This window comes from Plutella xylostella, chromosome 2, assembly GCF_932276165.1.
Source record: "Plutella xylostella chromosome 2, ilPluXylo3.1, whole genome shotgun sequence".
Lineage (NCBI taxonomy): Eukaryota > Metazoa > Arthropoda > Insecta > Lepidoptera > Plutellidae > Plutella > Plutella xylostella.
In genome coordinates this window covers 4,574,215-4,590,992 of record NC_063982.1, presented here as the reverse complement: position 1 = coordinate 4,590,992, position 16,778 = coordinate 4,574,215, and the positions used below count along the sequence as shown (strand labels likewise).

Genomic DNA, 16,778 nt, shown 5'->3' with positions numbered 1-16,778 from the left:
GATAGTCAGGTGAGTGAATGTAACACATGTAAGAATGAAACGATATGCCATGTGTACACTTGCAACTTGTTTTAGTAATCTAAACATGTAAACTGATTTATAAAGAAAGAAGAAAATTTTAAAGTACGACTCAGCTTTTAATTTATTGAAGTTTATCGATGATAAACACGAGATCTGGAATAGGTTCTGTCATCTTTCAGCATTAAAATTTTAGATTAGCCAGTCATAAAACATATTAGCTGTGAGCTGTGAGTAGCTGACTGCCCAGACGTTATAAGGTATTATAGGTACCTACTCAGTACTTATACAGTACCAATTTAAACAAGTTGGGTTACTATTATATTAATAAAAAATCCATGGATTTCGTCATTAGCCTGAGATTGATGTGGAGGAAGGATAGCCCTGTGGCTACTTTTAAACTTTTCATGTTAGATAGATGTGTAGTCTACGGTTAATATTGACCAAAATTGTATATTTGGTATAACATCGATTGCCTTTGTATAACTATGCTGCCACTAGAGTAATAAAACTGAAGCATTTATGTAAAACTTAGGAATTAATTGAAAACAGGTTGCCAAACTAAAAAAAGATAAGTAGGTATCCACTTTTATTTTTATTAGATCTTATTTAAATATCTAGAAAACTTACTGACCCAGATTTTACTGAAATTTTGTATAAAAATGAGCTTGAAATTCTGTGGTGTAAGTACCTACTTATTTTTAATTAAAAATATAATCTAAGTAGTTAGTCTTAGTCCAGTATTACATATTTAGGTACCTTGATTTGAACATTTCGTGATTCTACAAAAACAGCGAAATTATTATTACTATAAATAAAATTATGATGTCATTATTTGCACAAAAACAATGATATTGGTGTGCCAAGTGGAAGATTTCTTACTCTACAATCGTTGAAATAAATTCGACTTTTGTTTGGAAATAAAATTCAATTATACGTACCTTACTGAAAATTTCATGTATCAGAAATAAATTTTAAAAACATTTATTAAATGAGTGGCAGTTTTACGTGCCAAGTTTTCAAATTGACCAATCTCTCTTTTATTCAAATAAAATACTAGAATTAGGTGTATTAAAAATACTCATTTTATCTTAAAAATATAGTTTTTATTTAACATTTTTTTTACTTATCTTGTCCATTGAAAAATAAACTCAACTAAAATTCTTCCAGTTTTTAAGCAATACTTACCACATTTCTGTAAGAATTTGTAAATATTATTAAGATTAAGTAAATAAAGTTGTTATTATGTTTAGATATTACCTAAATGTTTGGTAGATTGTGTAATGTAGTTTGTCCATATAATAATAATTTTCTTTACTTCATAATTCATATTTTATACATACTTACCAATTTGTTCTTTAAACATTTTTTCATTATAAAAGTATTTTAGATTGTCTTCTTATTATTAGCGTGTCGGTACAAAACATTCGCTAAACAGCTTACGACTTACTTACCATAAGGAGTGCGAGTTTTTACTCCTTTCGAATAGTGGCGAGTAAACGCGAATTTGTATGGCGCGGGAGAGTCGCCATCTAGTGGTACACTAGCTCCGCGCCATACAAATTTGGAATTTAGGATGGATTTTCACTACTCAATCTGTTAAGAAAGACCTCCTCCTTTTTCGAAGTCGATAAAAAACCTAAAGGTACTTGACCTTCAAACATATCTGACTGCCCCTCTGGGGTGATTATGACTCATCTTGGCTATACCTTGCTTGTTTTTTCGGTATATAGGCATAGCTTGGTATATTTGTTTTTGTTGTGTAAGTCATCCATCCATTGGTTTAGTAAATAAATAATCAGAATCCATATTATTAAGGAAAGAGGAATTGTATGTACCTACACTGCCTTTAAGTAAATAATTTTAGATTTCTTGCCAATCTTTTTGTACAGGAAAAATGTTCATATTTTTATTAATTTAAGTTAATTATTTACGTAGTTTAGTTTTTAATGCATCTTATTGTAATCATTAACTTTTTCACGGACACACAATTTAGAAATAGCGATTTTGTGTCTGTGTAAGTGTTGTACTTTACTATGTACGAGTATATAGGATGTAAATGATATGCTTCCGAAATACGGCTTAACCACTTATATGTCTATTCTATTCTATGTGGGGATGTAAGTGCCTGCACATAGCTCTCTCGAATGGAACCTTTGTGCATATCGAAAGATGGGCTGATCTAATGGTTAAAACTAAACAATTTCCCCGAAGAAAAATATCGTCGTACTCTAGAAAATTTGATACCAACTTAGAAATTCTGTATGGGACAGCAAAAATAACATTGACTTTTCACAGTTTTTTGGGAAAGCTTTTCAGTTTGGCTAGTTTAGTAGATCATGGCAATATGGCTATTTTTCCGGAGCATGTCATTTAGACCCAATTTTTTTTAAAATATGCGTTCTATATTCGCATCATTACGAAGAAAGTGGTTCCTTTTTTGATCTGTCCTTGTAGTTTCAAAATTGTGTAACTATTTATATAAAGTTTGTCAATTTCGAAGTTACTTTGTTAAAATACTATTAAGTGTAGTTTGAATAGTATGTAAATTATGATTCTAATAAAAGACTGAAATACTTCTTTGAGCATTTTATGTCAAACCCTTATTTATAAAAACATAAGTTAGCTTGAAAGATAGGAATAGGTTTAAAAATAAAAAGATATCCCGTTTCGATGTCATTGATTTTATTGCTTTTAATTACAAGAAGCTCTTAATGTCATATTAAGTATTGTTATTAATTACAAAAGTAAAAAGCACCATAGTGTTATAAGATATAGACGGAAGGTTATGTATGGCCTAGATAAGAAATTCAATATATATTACCAATCACTTATACCAAAATACTTTTATGGTAATATGTTGAAATATTTATTATTATTATCTTCAAACATAATCTAAGGACACAAAGTGAGTTTTGTGACTACTCAATTGTCAAAAGGTAAACTTTAGTTTATGTAAAGTGTGGCAGTGACGCCATCTAGGGACAAATTAACTAAACTAACTCACTATTAATGGTTTTAACTTTACGCCGGTCCAGTCGAAAACTCGCACTAAGGACTCAGTAAAAACGTAGGCACATTACATAACAAGTATATTTTTTTTGTTACAATAGAGAGTAGCAAGAAAATATAATAATTGGACGGAATTATGTAGTTTAGGTAAATCTGTGGTAAACATTTTTTTATCTATTTAATTTAAGACTAGTGGACTTAAATGCGTTGAGCATTATTATTCGTTATTAAATTATTTCTATCAAAAATAATTAGATGAGGCACTTAAAATAGAAAGTAAAGAATTAAATTTATTAGTTCTACATCACGGTAGGTATATTTAAAATAAGGTAAGTATTGCTCAAGCGGCCAGTTTCCAAATATTTTGAGAATTTCCATTATTATTACCTACTTAAAATATAAATTTAAGTCTTTGAAATATCCATTCAGAAACTGGCTGCTATTTCATTTCGAAACGTAGAGTTAAGGTATTGCATGGTCCAATCTTGGCTATACTTTGAGTCCTATGACAAAATGTATGGATGACAACTGTTAATAGGCCACATGCTATACAGGGTGTTGCAAAAACGTAAAAAAAATCATTTTCCATAGAAACTTAGTTGGTCACGTAACTTTTTACTGTGAAGAATGATTTTTTTTTAGCGAATTTTGAAATTCTGTTTTCACATTCGGGCTTAGATATAACATGCTGTACATGCTGGTTTCGGCTTAGTATACCCTTTTTGCAACACCCTGTATTGTACAAGGTAAAAAGTATTTTTGTGTTACACCTGTTTGTATAGCAAAGTTAGCTTCATAGGACATACATTATAATTTCAGAGATCAAACCTTCTCATTTCAGCAAAACACTCACACAACTCAGTACTAACAACATAAAGTAATTCACATAATTTCTAGGGCTGCCACTCGTGTGGACAGTCAGGTTATGATGTGACCAGGGGTGTGGCTTCTCAACTATGGTAGCTTGGGTGCCTTCCTTGTCTCCTAGTACTTGGTTGGCGATTTGCAGGTTCTTCAGAAGGCCTAGTACGTCTTCTGTGAATAAAAAAATTACAGTGTTGTTTTGGGATATTATGTAACATTCATTTATTAACCTACATACGTTTCGCCCACAAACTTACGTAATCGAGTTTTGTGGACGAATCGTTCCGTGGGCAAAATATTATTAAGACTCCGTTTCTGTGTTTTTTTGTTTTTAAATAAGTACCTTGTTATTTTCAAAAACTTGATTGTTAGACTACTGGAATATTTTTATACACACTGAGTCACTTCACCATAAATACCCCTTTTTCAACATCCTGTATAAAGTGGCTAGCATTAAGACTTCTTCACACAACCTTACCGGCTTCCTTCTCCCCGTCAGTCCAGTCCACCTTGATGAAGGTGGTCAGAGACACCTCGTAGACCTTGTTAGAGGCAGTGCCGGCGATGGCGCGCCGCCGCCGCCCGTAGCCCGTCACGCCGTTGCTGCATTGCACCTGGGGATTGAGGTTGATTGTTGTATTATGATGTGTGTTTATTATGACCTTATGGTCTAAACTATATCGCTAACTTTGGAAAAATGCGGTGACAGAGGAAAAAACCCGGTACCCATATATATAGTCAGCGTATTATGCCGTCGTTTCGTTATGTAGATGAACTTATTTCTCTGCCGAATCTTTTTTCTGTTTGCCTTAATCGATTTTTGTAGGTGTAGATACTCGTAACTCAGCGTAAGATACACTCACAAGCAATGAAAAAGACAAATTTATAAAATGTCGACACTTTAAAAAAAAATGTACTAGTTAATTTAGAATACTTAGGTAATACTCTGATGCGCTGTTGAAGGTACTTAATTTTCAAAATTGCATACAGCGTCATTAAGCTAGTCTTTTCCGTTTAGGTGTAATTAGTTGCTATTGTCACTGGAACTTTTTCATTGCTCGCGAGTGTATTAGATAAGTATATTTGTTGTATAACTCACCCCCTGACACTTATCCAGGCACACCGTCACAGTGCCCCTGAACTGCACGTACGTGGTGTCGGGGAACTTGAACGCTCTGAACTTGGCCGTCAGCACGTCGCCGGTGGTCGTGATGAAGTTGTCGAAGAGGTAAGGGTCTACGGAGCAGCTGTGGGGTTGAGAGGATAAATGTTAATAAATGCATATCATAATGGTCTAATCTAATGGTCTAATAATGATGCATGGGTCGGATCGGAGGGTTTCCAAAACTAATTAAAAATTACTATTATAAATACAAATTTTCATGAATGGAACGGATAATACGGATGTAGGAAAATTTAGTCCAATTAATGATATCCAACGGACTAAAAAAACAAAACGACACACCCAATGTTTCACCAATTCATTATGATGGTCTACGATCCGATTTAAGCTGTCCCGTCCACAAGCCCGATTCACGCGTCTAGTTTGTACGGTGTTATTTATTCTTACCCAATACCCACGTCCGATTTGTCCGATCCTTCCGATTTACCAAATCCGATTCACGCTATCCTTACCCGTTCAATATAATAGTCTCCTGCATGGCTCCAGTATCCGTAACATGCATGTACCCGACGGACAGCCCGTACACGGGCGCGGATGAGTTGTCCAGGAAGATGTCCATGGCCAGCGGCGTGCCCGGGCTCACTGAGATCTCGCCTGACACCCTGCGGAGATAGGAGATGATGGTTAGAAGGTATAATGATGATTATGCTTGTAGGTATATGACTTGACACAGAACTTCAAAGTATAAATTTGGGGAACACCCAAATATTCCGAAAAACTTTTTTCCGAATTTGAAAACACCGAATATGTAATTTACGAAATATTGCAATACCGATTTTTTAAAATGCCGAATTCTAAAAATCACGTAAATTATAATTTCGAATATTATATTCACGAAGATTTGTTATTACGATTTTCAAATACACGAACGTTAAAAAATACGATTACTTAAGCATACGAAAAATAAAATACCGATTTATTATAATCACGAAAAATTCAAATCCCGATCGAAAATGTGATAATTCGTGATTTTGACAAAAAAAACCATAAACGTCTTAAAAACCTTAGACCCAAAACCTAAAGATAGGTGCGACGACGAGCAAAGCGAGGAGGAGCGTGTTAGGTGCACATAGATATCGAAAAACAAAGCGGAGCGCAGCGAAGCGGAGCGGAGCGTTTCAAATATAGAGCAAAACAATTGCTCGGAATTTTATGGTGTTTAACCTTAAAAACCTTAGGACCTAAACCTAAAGATAGGTGCGACGGCGAGCAAAGCGAGGAGGAGCGTGTTAGGTGCACATAGATATTGAAAAAAAAAACCGGCCAAGTGCGAGTCGGGCTCGCGCACAAAGGGTTCCGTAGCAGCAAATATAATAAACATTACAGTTAAATCAACCTATCTCAAAAACTATAAGAGATACTTTGATCAAACCAAAAATCGTTGAAAGAGTTAATTAGCATGCATCACCTCTATTTTTTTTAGAATTTTATACCCCGTAGTTATAAAAATAGAGGGGGGGGGACATACTTTTTACGACTTTGAGAGCTGATATCTCAAAAACCGTTCACTTTAAGAAAAATGTTTTTTAGAAAACTTTATATCATTTTAAAAGACCTTTCCATTGATACCCCACACGGGTATGTACATCGAAAAAAAAAATTTCATCCCTCAGTTACATGTATGGGGGGCCCCACCCCCAATTCTTTTTTTTACTATTTAGTGTCATATTTTTGTAGCGGTTCATACAACACATATTCCCATCAAATTTCATCACTGTAGTACTTATAGTTTCCGAGTAAATCGGCTGTGACAGACGGACAGACGGACAGACGGACAGACGGACAGACGGACATGACGAAACTATAAGGGTTCCGTTTTTGCCATTTTGGCTACGGAACCCTAACAAAGCGGAGCGCAGCGAAGCGGAGCGGAGCGTTTCAAATATAGAGTTAAAATATTGTAAATAGAAAACTATTTGTAGTATTTGTTGTTAAGTAACACAACAAAGCAATAAAATTGCTCGGTTTTTTACGGTGTTTAACCTTAAAAACCTTAGGACCTAAATCTAAAGATAGGTGCGACGACGAGCAAAGCGAGGAGGAGCGTGTTAGGTGCACATAGATATGAAAAAACAAAGCGGAGCGCAGCGAAGCGGAGCGGAGCGTCTCAAATAATATAGCTTGAAAAGTATTGTTTAATTGTATACGGATTATGCTGTTAATAAACACACTTTTCTTAATAACTATTTCTTGTCAACTAAGATACATTCGGGAATTTGTATTTTCGGAATATTAAAACTTCGGGATTCGTAATTTTAACAATTCGATATAATAAAGAATCTTACTTTTAAAACATCGAAATAATAATATTCGGAAAATTGACTTTCGTCATTTTAATAAATATGTTGCGTGTCGGTCGCCCCCCAACCCGTTGGTCTGATGATCTGCGGAAGGTAGCGGGAAGCCGCTGGATGCAGATGGCGGGTGACCGTTTGGGGTGGCGATCGTTAGGAGAGGCCTATGTCCAACAGTGGACTACAGAAGGCTGAGAGAGAGAGTTGTTTGAAATTTCGTTTATTAACTATTCGTGATTTTCGTTATTCGGAAACTTAAAATTCGGGATTGTGAATTATTCGGAATTATGAAATTCGTAATTTTAAAAATCGTTATTTTCATATTCGTAAAAAAGTAATTCGGATTTATGTAGTGTACCCATAAATTTGTTATGCAGGGGGCTGATACCCTAGCTAGCCCTAGCTTAGATAGCTACCTACTTATTTAAGGTTTTAGTTATTTATTTATTTTATTTATTTATTAACAAACACATTTTGGCCTTCAAAGGTTTGTGTGTGATGCGATTTTAATATACCATATAAGTAATTTTTAGGTAATGATTAACGTAGTCATACAATATAAGTAGGTATAAGCCATATAAGCAAAAGTATTGTTGGTAATATGATGCGCCATTAAATTTATTCAATATTTCTGTCGGCTTCATTAAGCTTGTCTTTACCGTTTAGGAGTAATTGGCGCTATTGTCACTAATTATAATTATTTGTACTCACTCCTTTCCGTTTTGCTTGACGACAGCCCCCAGGATGGGCTCAGGCGCGTGCCCCTCCTCGTACCGGGTGATGTTCAGTTCGCTGGAATTACAGAAATAACAATTACTAACAGAAAATTGAGGTTTTTTAAAATTATAACTTATATTTATTATTACCTACCACAAAATTAAAGATTAATTCACAAAAATAAGGTACACACGGCAACGTTAAATGGTTGGCAGGGCACACTAACGTAGGTAGTGTATGTGTGTGTCGGCGACGTCGACGTAATTATTTAGTTCTGGGCAACCCACACACGGATATTGTAAGCATGTAGTTGTGCCAGTGACAATGATTCATTGTTTTTATTATATGAAGCAAAATTTTGCAAGGCATTGTAATTGATTGAATGGCTCAGTTGGTATGATACAAGACTTACATTAATCAGTATGGTGGTTCAAATCCCGCTGATCTTACAATGTTCCTTTTTGTTTTTTTATAGATTTAATTTATTTTTTAAGATGATTAATAATAGTATTGTAGTATTTACGAATAAAAGCAACACAGAAAGTAAATGAAACAAGTTATTAATTGTGTTAAAATTACCAAATTTATTCTTGCCGTAACATAAACATTAAGGATTTTACGTTTTTGTTGTTTTTCGTTTTAAAACATAGTTGTTGTTTATATTAATAAGGAAAATTTTCAATTAGCAGTTTAAAATCATAATAAACATGAGAAAAGGATGGACTGGCTGTTTTACTAAAGTAAATAGGCAAGTCATTAGTTATATGAATCGACATGTTAATTAGCTAGAAATAAGATAACTTATTCTAACCTCAGTAACAATAACATCATAAGCACATTGGCTTACCCATAATTGTAAATAATGATAAGTATTTAACAAAATAACTAAAATTTTATACAAATGGAAAAATAAAAATTACTGAGCTAACTCCAATAACTATAATTTTCACCACTTTTTCGCCATAATATCTTACGTCCATACTTGTCTGACTTAAAGAACTTTTCATCACTAAATATCACCACAAAACGCACTCTGTTTCGACGATGCTGATCGGTTAGAGCAATTTTCTTCGCCGGCCTCCGACACCGCAACCCAGCAGCACGCAAGTGAACCCGTACGGTTTGTATAGATTATGTGTTGTGGCCGTAGAACGGGTGCTGCAGAACGGATGCGCTATGTGCAGCTACGATTTCTCGATGGCGTGGTGATGCATCCGTATAGACGACTACTGTCTACATGTCCCGAATCTGCGTATCGGTGAACCCATAATTGAACAGTTCTCCTCTGCAAACAAAAAAACAAATACTTAGCTTATACAAATACAAATATTCTAACAGTCAAATAAAATATTTGCAATTCTATGTTACTTACCGTTAAACGTCTTGCGATTTCACTAATTGTAATGTTTTGTTCATATAAATACGATTATCTCCGCCTTTTTGAACATGGTTAAGTGACTTTCCATAGTAACTGCGAAGAGTAATTAATTAAATTGACAAATCACAAAGTGAATCACTTTGCAGACGCAGAAGTGAATTGTCACTAAAACTAAAAACAAATTTCGTTTATTCATATTGTATGAGGGTAGAATGGTTTTAATTCTCAAATCAAGAACGAATCATATATTTTTGGCGAAGAGAAATAGTCGACAGCTATGCAGCTTGTAGTCATTTGTCAGTTTCAAATATATTAATTTTATACTCAACAGCGTTTAAATTAACGCAAAATTTGAAATTAAGTTAAAAAAAACCATCCGTGGACTCGAACTCACGACCTATGTTTCATTAGTCTAACATTCTACCAATGAGCCACGAAGTGTATAGACACAGGCGGTGAAATTTTGCTTCACATCAATTTTATAACTATTTCACTAACACTACCGGTTGATATTTTTATGTCACAGCTGGTATACGGGCGTTTGTCTACGCGCAAACTCGTTTGTGCTGTTGTGTGTGTGTGTGTGTGTGGTTTGTTACTGGTGTGTAAACCGATTTCTGCGTTTATGCACACATAAACAACGTTAGTGTGCACACATACACTACGTTAGTGTGCCCTGCCAACCATTCGACGTTGCCGTGTGTACTTACATAAAATATGAAATACTAAAAGTAAGTAATAAGACATAATTGTATGATGGGCATCGGCGTTAGTCATGATGAGATAAATTAAGCATTTTTTGCCCCAATCGGAGAAATAAATCTGGGTACTTGAAACAAACATACACACACATAGTTATCCTGTAAATACTCCTAAAAGAAATGGGCCTCCTCTAATCTCCACGGGTTGGAGTTACTCTGTCTGTCTATACACTCTGGCTGTCTACTGACTCCAGCTGTCTACTGAATCTAGCTGTCTACTTACTCTGGCTCATTGAAGTCGAGCGGGAAGGTGGGGCCGACCTCTCTCTTGTTCCTGGGCGGAGGCTGCACGCACCGCGCCGTCACCACCTCCCGCCCGCCCAGAGTGTCTTCTATGACGATCTTGTGGTAGTATGTCACTGTTCCCTGGGGACATTAAAAGATAAAATATATTTCGATGTCCTTACAAACTTTGTTGATCACGTGACTTTTCTCCACAAATATACAGTAGTTGTAGAACAAAATAGTTCAGAAGACGTGACAAAAGTTTTGCGTCGCGCTCACTCTCCAGGCCGCGCGATTTGAGCGAGCGCGACGCAGAACTTTTGTTACGTCTTGGCGTGCGCGTCTTGCATCCCATGCTAGGTCTTCTGTATTAGTATTGGTCTTCCTTATCTATAAACTATTGCCAAAATGTCTAATAAAACGGTGGAGGGGCACAGAGGGCCTTTTAACGCAACGAAGGGTACTCTAACCTAATCAAAGTCCAAAGACATTCAACACTAAAAGTAGCATGACTTTTGAATGGCTGATCTCATTTTGATAAAATGTCTAAAAACACTCAAGTTAACATTATGTATCACACTAGAAAAACAAAACGAAAATCAGCCCATCCGTTTGGTTACAACGATACCACAGACAGATACACAGATAAGTATATCAGATTCCGTCAGGAGTTAACCTTTAAGTATGGACGTGGAGTCTCACAGGCTACCTAATGTTTACGTTTTCATAGTTTTGCCTATTTCCCCCCGCTCCCCGCGATTGAGCGGCTCAGTAGCTTTAGTTTTCGTTGCCAAACTACCAATGAGGGAGGAGGTTGAGTCGTCCGGTGAATATCACGTGAGTAATGACCATCAAAAAATTGACTGGAGCCTGTCAGGCTACACGTCCATTGTTGTCATACAACATATTTTGTATGGGCGATTATGTTTTTTTTAGATTTTTTTTTCAAAATGTGAAAAATAAGTAATGCTGGTACTTCTAAAGGTAAAGGTAATTTCTAAAAAAACTAGCACGTGTGCATGTAGTGCCTCATGTGCTAAGACGTGATATAAATAGACGATTGCCAAGAGAACTGAGGTTGACTAATGAATCGAGTTTTAGGTGATGATAATTATGGTCACAGAAGGTTTCCAGGATCAAGAAACCAGTCAAGGGTCCACAAGAGCATGTAGAATCTGTCCCGCGAAATAACATAGGATGAATACCTAAGTTTGTGTTGCCTGTGTGTCTCCAAGTGTTCTAGACCTCTGTGCATTGACTGCCAATAAATTGGCGCTATTAGACTGTGGTCAATATTTTATATAATAGTTACTTGAAGCAGGTGTTTTGTGTTTTCGGTTACTTATGTATTATATTTTAAGAGAATAAGACTAATTTTGTTATAGTAATAAGTTTGACTGTTTATAATACCAGAAAATGTAGCCTCAGTAAATTAGGACTTAAAAGTGCCATAAGTTTGAATATTTCACATTTCTATATTTTTTTAAATAATATTTGATTACATAAGCTCGTTATTTTATTACTAAATCCTTTAAATTCAATATCCAACAGTTTTAAAGTAATCTTATATCAAATTCTAAAAAAAATAAGTGTGTGCATATAGGAGCCTGTGAGGCTCCACGTCCGCACTGGTGTTAAGAAAAAAATACGTCCATACTTAAAGGTTAAATATACTTTTAATCAGGTACGTAAATAGTCTTAGAGCTTAGAATAGGCATTTTTTTACTCTCGAAGGAAATCAATCTGGTACTTAATTATCGTCGGATGTTTCCAATTTTCTCGATCAGTCTGGTTTTTTTCTTTCATTCCAAGTTCTTGCTTAACTACCGTGGGACTCAGTACGAAGTTAGGTTACCTATACCTACTGTAATTAGTAATCTTACGGAATTCTGACAGTTATCAATTTTAGACAAATCAGAGATCACAAACCTTTTTGGGCTGGGCACTTTTTCAATACGAGTCTGGACATCTGAGACTATAATATATTTTTTTTAGTCCCTGTATCCATTTTATTAAGTGCGATGCTCCAAATTAAAAGGGGATTTACCTACGGTGAGAAATAATTACAGTACCTAAATATATTACAAACTGTGAAAAATACAATTAAAGATAATCTCAATTATCTTATCGCTGTCGTAGAAAATATATCTAAAAACAACTAGTAATTCTTTTTGAAACGGTAGCCGTAGTACGCCGATGTCAGGCCGATGTTGCGTTCGTATTTGAATAGAGGTGAAAAAAAGAGATGTCGCTCTGTAAAATTGTATTGTGTGCACTGACTGGCTTGCGTGACGTCACAGCAAACTGTGCGTCTAAAATGTGCGGTGGAGGTACCAAATTAGCGATACAGGTGAAATTGTGTCAGCGACTCATCGCTGGGAGTAAGACAGCAGAACACGTTTACCCCATCGGTCATCGGTTCTTCGACAGATGTGACCAGCCCACTGCCACTTAAGCTTACTAACTCGGTGAGCTATGTCGGTGACTTTAGTTCTCTGTCAGATTAGGTACTTCGTTCCGGATGCGATCTTTCAGAGAGAGACTCCAAGCATAGCTCTTTCCATAGCTCGCTGAGTGACCTTCAGTTTGTGAACCAGTCCCACTGTAAGTGTCGACGTTTCAGCCCCATAGGTCATAACCGGTAGGACACACTGATCAAAGACTTTCGTCTTGAGACTTTGTGGTATGGGCGACGAGAAGACTTGACGAAGTTTGTCAAATGCTGCCCAGCCCAATTGTATTCTTCTATTGACCTCTGATTGGAAGTTGTTTCTACCCAGCTGCAGAGTCTGTCCAATCGCATCCAGTGGCGTGCTTTGGGAGGGAATACGTCCAGCAGTGAACTGTTATAGGTATGACGATGGATGGATGATGATGGATTTGTTTATTAAAATCTCTACCTAATCATCACTTATATCATCATCATCAGCATCGCTGACATTAATTATTAGAGACTCTGTAACTCTGTCGATAAAATCACCGAGAGTGCACATCTTATCTTCCTCTTTTATTATGTGGCTGATGCCATATACCTTCTAGTAATAGTTTTTTAACTTCCGCCATTTTGTAAGTTGTGTTGTGTCTTGCGACATGCCCCTTCACTTGAGCCCACACCAATTCTATAGGGTTTAGCTCACAATGATATGAGGGCAGTATAAGCACAGTAATGCCTTGTGCTGCGGCCATTTCGTCCACTATATACACTTTTGGTATTTGTGTTTCTCCTGACCCACAATTTCCAACAAATTCACCTTTAACATTTTTTCTTCAAAATTTTTTTTTTTTTTAGGTCAACCACGCTTGGATATCACTTTTTTTCCATGCACTTGTTGGTACTTTTTCAACCTTCCTTGAATGATACGGAGCATTATCCAAAACTACTACCGAGTTGGGTTTCAATTTTTCAAGTATTTTTATGAACCACTCCTCAAATTCTTCCCCAGTCATTTCCTTGTGATAATCTGCCAAGCTCTTTTTTGCTTCAAAAATCAATAGGCACTCTTCCAAAAATCCTTCTTCACTCCCTATATGACTAATAATAAGTCGAATGAAAATCAGTAAATGTGACAGATGCATCGTGACAGTCATTGACCTCAGAAAAAATATATCTCATAAACCTCTTTGGTGATAGCTATCACCATAAAGTATCACATCATAGCACTTCCACGTCCATATCTTGAAAACTCACCAACCGATTTTGATGAAACCTACACTTGGTTCCTACGGTCGGAGGATCCTCCCTTTGCCCTTTGGGGAAGCGCCTCCAGCATCTCCATACTGCCTTCCTAAGCTTGGACCATTTCCCACCACGCTGGTCCACTGCGGTGTTGGTGGGTTCACATATCTATTATATGTTTTCCTTCTCCGTAAGAGCGATGGTATACATTGTACTTAAATTCAAAGAACTCATTGTTACCTACATGTCAGCGCCGAGATTCGAACCCGCATCTCTTGCTACCCGACTGAGCCAGTTGGACTCGCGCACTGAGTGCTCCGTACAAGTCTACTTAATTACCTGAGGTAGTTTTCCTTTTAATTTTATAATAATTATGTACATCTATACGAAATATCAGCTTGATATCTTTACCCGTTTCCGAGAAAAAGGGTGGTGACAACAAAGTGTGATCCTATAAGGGTTCCTTTTTTTCCTTTTGAGGTACGGAACCCTCAAAAAGAATAGTGACAATCGGATCAATCGTTACGTGGACAAACATACATACCAGCATATAAACATACATAGTTTGTTTGTTTGAAAAACGTTTATTCATCAAATAATACAATAAAAACATACATTATACCCCAAACAGCAGTACTGTTTCTCGGGGAAGATACACTCTAGAAAAAAAATATTTATACATAACTAGGCATTATACCAAAGCCTACAAATAACATCTAACATCTAAGTTAAAACTTAGTAAACTGTGCGAATACAATATAAGTTAAAATAAACATTATAGTTTAGTAATAATAACGGTTCACAACTGTTTTAAAAAATGACTTTTAAGTAGCTTTTTCATTATTACAAACTTAAATGGTATTACACTTTTAGTTTCGTCACTCATTTTGTTAAAAATTTTTGGAATTATGTATTGCTTTGTTCGTTTACCATACTCATTGTTAACTTTAGGTACAAAAAACTTCGCCCTGCTTACTTGTCTGGTCTTTATCTTTCCTACAAACTGTGTTTTATACATGTTTGACCAATACTCTTCTTTCGCTAATTCAAAATGGTATTTTTTATCTACTGGTAATATTTTACAATGCATAAATAGTCCCTCATAATTATCTCTAAACTTTCTTTTAATGTTTTTATCTACCAAAAGTTTTATAAAGCAGAGTTGAAGCTGTTTTATTTTGTTTATGTATGTTTTAAATGATCCACCATATATAACAATGCCATAAGATATCAAAGAGTCTATCAAGGCGAAATATAAACAATACAGGATTGATCGCGGAACAAAATATTTCAATTGATTAAATTTTCGTAGTAATATTCTTAATTTATCAGTTAAACTACTAATGTGTTTTTTAAAGTTAAACTTATTATCTATAATAATACCAAGATATCTACATTCATCAACCTGGGCAATCAAGGGACATTTACAGTTCATACAATTGATGTGCAGACACTCGTAGCTATGACCTTTTAAAAATATTTTAGTGTCTTGTTTTTTATGCGTAGAAGAAATACACATTACATTTGTCTTTTTTACATTGAGTATGATGCCGTTATCGTGAGCCCAACTTGTTATGTTGTCAAAATCATCCTGTAAACATTGTTGGATTACATTCACATCCTTATGATTATATAGAAGACATGTGTCGTCGGCAAACATATATATCTTGCAATGTTTTATTACATTAGGCATACTATTAACGTGCATAATATAGCAGGCGGGCCCGGTCACTGACCCGGTCGCCACACCATAGCTGACATCCTCGCACCCTCCCGTATGGTTATCCACTTTTACGGTCAATTTCCTATGTGATAAATATTCTCTAAACCAAGAGTTCAGTCTGCCCCGAATTCCACAGGACTCCATAGACTTCAGGAGGACATCATGATTCAGCGTATCAAATGCCTTCCTGAAGTCTATGAAGATAACACCGACATGTTGTTTGTTATTTAAGTAGTTATTTATATCGTTAGCAAAACTGGACAACAAAGAGGACGTGCTTTTTCCTTTTTGAAAGCCAAATTGGGAATGTGCGATGACGTCATGTTTAGATAAGAAACGATGGATCTGTCCAATCAGGGCTTTTTCAATTATCTTATTAATGCATGACAAGATTGCAATAGGCCTATAGTTTGTTGTTTCACAATGGCTACCACTTTTATAAATAGGTCTTATAATTGAGATTTTGAGGTGGTCGTGGTACTTAGATTGTTCTACAAAAAGGTTAATCATTCTCGCAATTACAGGGCCGATAGCAGTTTTTATTTCTTTTAAATCAGATAGCCTTAATTGGTCAAACCCAGGAGACATATGGGTATCAAGTTGTTCTATTATCTTTATTACTTGAGAAGTGGTAACCCTAGCGAATCGTATGGAAGCGTTTACAGTTTTATTATAATTTTGTCTATTTAATAGTTCTGTGTTACAATTATGTTCTGATTTTAATTGCACAACCTCCGTAGCAAAGGTGTGGGCAAAGTTAGAGCAAATTGACTGAATATCCAACTGGGTACCCATATGTTGTATAATAACCTCATCTAACGATTTTTTATTACGGCCTAACCAATTATTTATATGCTCCCATATTTTTTTACTGTTACCTTTACATTGTTTTAATAATTCTTTCCTATGGAGGTTTTTTGACTTATT

The 16,778-nt window shown here is 35.6% G+C and overlaps 1 protein-coding gene across 1 annotated transcript in view; it reads right to left on the bottom strand.

The window, feature by feature from the left end:
- Positions 1-2,686: 2,686 nt before the first annotated feature.
- LOC105398625 overlaps positions 2,687-16,778 on the bottom strand; it is a 66,759-nt gene continuing 52,667 nt past the window's right edge. Inside the window, exons 5-10 of the mRNA XM_048626346.1 lie at positions 10,451-10,593; positions 8,083-8,163; positions 5,530-5,679; positions 4,994-5,141; positions 4,373-4,508; positions 2,687-4,065 (exon numbers count right to left, since the gene is read on the bottom strand). Coding sequence (XP_048482303.1) covers positions 3,863-4,065; positions 4,373-4,508; positions 4,994-5,141; positions 5,530-5,679; positions 8,083-8,163; positions 10,451-10,593 — 861 coding nt within the window. The 3' untranslated portion in view covers positions 2,687-3,862. The remainder of the gene's footprint in view (positions 4,066-4,372; positions 4,509-4,993; positions 5,142-5,529; positions 5,680-8,082; positions 8,164-10,450; positions 10,594-16,778) is intronic.